A 3,152-nucleotide genomic window follows, 5' to 3' on the forward strand; every position below is an offset into this window, starting at 1 on the left:
CATCAGTTGATGGACATTTAGGTTCTTTCCATAATTTGGTTATTGTTGAAAGCACTGCTGTAAACATTGGGAAACATGTGCCCCTACGTGTCAACACTCCTGTGGCCTTTGGATAAATTCCTAGTAGTGCTATCGCTGGGTAGTAGGGTAGTTCTATTTTTAGTTTTTGAGGAAGCTCTACACTGTTTTCCAGAGTGGCTGCATCAGTTTGCATTCCCACTGATAGTGCAAGAGAGTTCCTGTTTTTCTACATCCTCACCAACATCTGTTGTTTCCTGAGTTGTTAATTTTAACCACTCTGACTTGTGTGAGGTGGTATCTCAATGTGGTTTTGATTTGTATTTCCTTAACGATGAGTGATATTGAGCATCTTTTCATGTGTCTGTTGGCCATCTGGATGTCTTCTTTGGAAACGTGTCTATTCATGCCTTCTGCCCATTTCTTCACTGGATTATTTGTTTTTCATGTGTTGAGTTTGGTAAGTTCTTTATAGATTTTGGATACTAACCTGTATCCAATATATCATTTGCAAATATCTTTTCCCATTCCATCAGTTGACCTTTAGTTTTGTCGATTGTTTCCTTTGCAGTGCAGAAGCTTTATATTTTCATGCAGTCCCAACAGTTCATTTTTGCTTTTATTTCCCTTGCCTTTGGAGAAGTGTCGAGTAAGAAGTTGCTGTGGCTGAGGTCAAAGAGTTGTTACCTGTTTTCTCCTCAAGGTTTTTGATGGTTTTCTGTCTCACATTTAAGTCGTTCAACCATTTTGATTTTATTTTTGTGTATGGTTTAAGAAAGTAGTCCAGTCTCATTCTTCTGCATGTTGCTGTCCAGTTCTCCCATTTGCTAAAGAGACTGTCTTTTTTCCATTGGAGACTCTTTCTTGCTTTGTCAAAGATTAGTTGGCCATACATTTGTGGGTCTAATTCTGGGTTCTCTATTCTATCCCATTGGTCCGTTTGTCTGTTTCTGTGCCAATACCATACTGTCTTGATGACTATAGCTTTGTAGTAGAGGCTAAAGTCTGGGGTTGTGATGCCTCCCACTTTGGTTTTCTTTTTCAACATTACTTTGACTATTCCAGGTCTTTTGTGGTTCCATACAAATCATTCTTTAGGAACTTTAATACAAAATCATCATTTTACCATTGTGGCATGTTTTGAGGCAGCCTGCCCTGAATCCTTGCCCTACTGAACATAATCCATATAGTTCTTGCCTTTCTTAATGATAAAGTAAAGTAAAATTAGACATATGTCAAATAACAATAATATTGATACTTATAATAAAATGATTCACTTAATGTCATTTTGAAAACTATTTCTATTCTTAGATTTGATGAAGTAGGAAAACATAATATTTTAGGGGGAAATCTGGAGACCAAACATCTATAAAGTATAGTAGAATTGTTAAGTATTGTTAATTGCCTGATGTTAGACAACAATATTAAATTATATGACAGTGGATCATAAAATCTTACATAGATAAAAAGGATTATATGGAAAGCAGTGTGATGAATGGTTTATTTTTCTAGATTGAATTAAAGGTTAATTGATATTTATCATGCATTGCATAGGATGTGTTAATAGGGAAGGTTATGGATGGGATAGGATTAATGCTTTCAGTATTTAGCAGGAGTGATGGGAGAGGTACATAAAGTCGAATAATAATAATAATACATATATTTATTCCCACAGGAACAAAGGGTTGGTTTAAGTAATTGATTCTCATTGAAATATAAATGGGAAGACTTAAAACTCATCTGAATGAGAATTAGACAACATCTTAAAGGAAAAGATTTGATTTGAAACAAGATGGAATACACACACACACAAATGAACCCAGACAGAAACAATAGAAAAAAGCCTGTATCATAATTCACTCATAAGAGGGGTTCAATAACTACATATTGTTCCTGCACAATATGCTATAAGTCTCAATGCATACTTCTCATTGTCTCTAGGATTCGTACATGCAACTATAAAATATGTATGTTTGGATTTTCTTTCTTGAATTGATTTTAAGAGATTATATGTTCATTTTTGAGATTTCACATATCATCTCCTAGAAACAGAGCAAAGCAATGGCAGAAATAACTTAAGAGATTACATAAATACATTAATGTATCTACTGAAATTAACAGGAAGGAGAATGTGGTTGGAAAATGTTAATGGACTAACTCTCTTTCATTTACTATGTCTGCAGATGGAGAATCAATTAAAAACAGGAATTTCAAATATTACTACACTGATGGAATTTGTTCTCTTGGGGTTTTCTGATATTCCCAATCTCCACTGGACTCTTTTTGGGATATTTTTAGTCATCTACCTAACTATTCTGATGTGCAATAGCATCATAATATTGGTAACAAGAATTGACTCTGCTCTCCAGACCCCCATGTATTTTTTTCTTGGCAATCTCTCCTTCTTAGAAATCTGTTATGTAACAGTCACAATGCCCAGAATGCTCATGGACCTATTGACCCAGAAAGGAAATATTTCTTTCTTTGCCTGTGCTGCACAAATGTTTTTTTTCCTCACATTTGGAAGCTCAGAGTGTCTTCTCCTGACAGTGATGGCCTATGACCGCTACATGGCCATTTGTGACCCTCTGCACTACCCTCTAATCATGAACCACAAGGTCTGTGTCCAGCTGGTGACTGTCTCCTGGATCAGTGTATTTCCATTTGTAATTGGGCAAACATGCCAGATTTTCTCTCTGCCCTTTTGTGGGTCGAACACAATTAACCATTTCTTCTGTGACATCCCCCCAGTACTCCAGCTAGCTTGTGGGGACACACTTGTGAATGAATTTGTGGTCTATGTAATTGCAGTGGCAATTGTCATGGTTCCATTTCTGTTGATTGTTGTCTCCTATGGCAAAATTATCTCCAGCATTCTGAAATTGTCGTCAGCCAAAGGGAGGGCTAAAGCCTTCTCCACCTGTTCTTCTCACCTGATAGTTGTCGTCTTATTCTATGGAACGGCTACTATCAATTATACACAACTGAAATCAAATCAATTTGAAAGAGTTGGGAAATTGATCTCTCTTTTCTTCACCGTTTTGATCCCAACTTTGAATCCCATTATATATACTCTGAGGAACAAAGACATCACGGTAGCACTAAGAAAACTACTAACGAAGATTTTAATATGA

General features: G+C 36.2%; 1 protein-coding gene across 1 annotated transcript; it reads left to right on the forward strand.

Moving 5' to 3' along the window:
* The first annotated feature begins 2,183 nt into the window (after window positions 1-2,183).
* On the forward strand, window positions 2,184-3,152 carry LOC109245295 (olfactory receptor 10AG1-like). Its single transcript, XM_019412600.2, has one exon. The coding sequence runs from the start codon at window positions 2,202-2,204 to the stop codon at window positions 3,150-3,152; it is 951 nt and encodes a 316-aa protein (XP_019268145.2). The 5' UTR covers window positions 2,184-2,201.

This window comes from Panthera pardus, unplaced genomic scaffold (assembly GCF_024362965.1).
Source record: "Panthera pardus isolate Hobbes unplaced genomic scaffold, ASM2436296v1 HiC_scaffold_12, whole genome shotgun sequence".
Lineage (NCBI taxonomy): Eukaryota > Metazoa > Chordata > Mammalia > Carnivora > Felidae > Panthera > Panthera pardus.

What these genes read in the sequence shown, in the direction of transcription:
- LOC109245295 (XM_019412600.2), top strand. Translation starts at nt 2,202, where the DNA reads ATGGAGAATCAATTAAAAACAGGAATTTCAAATATTACTACACTGATG.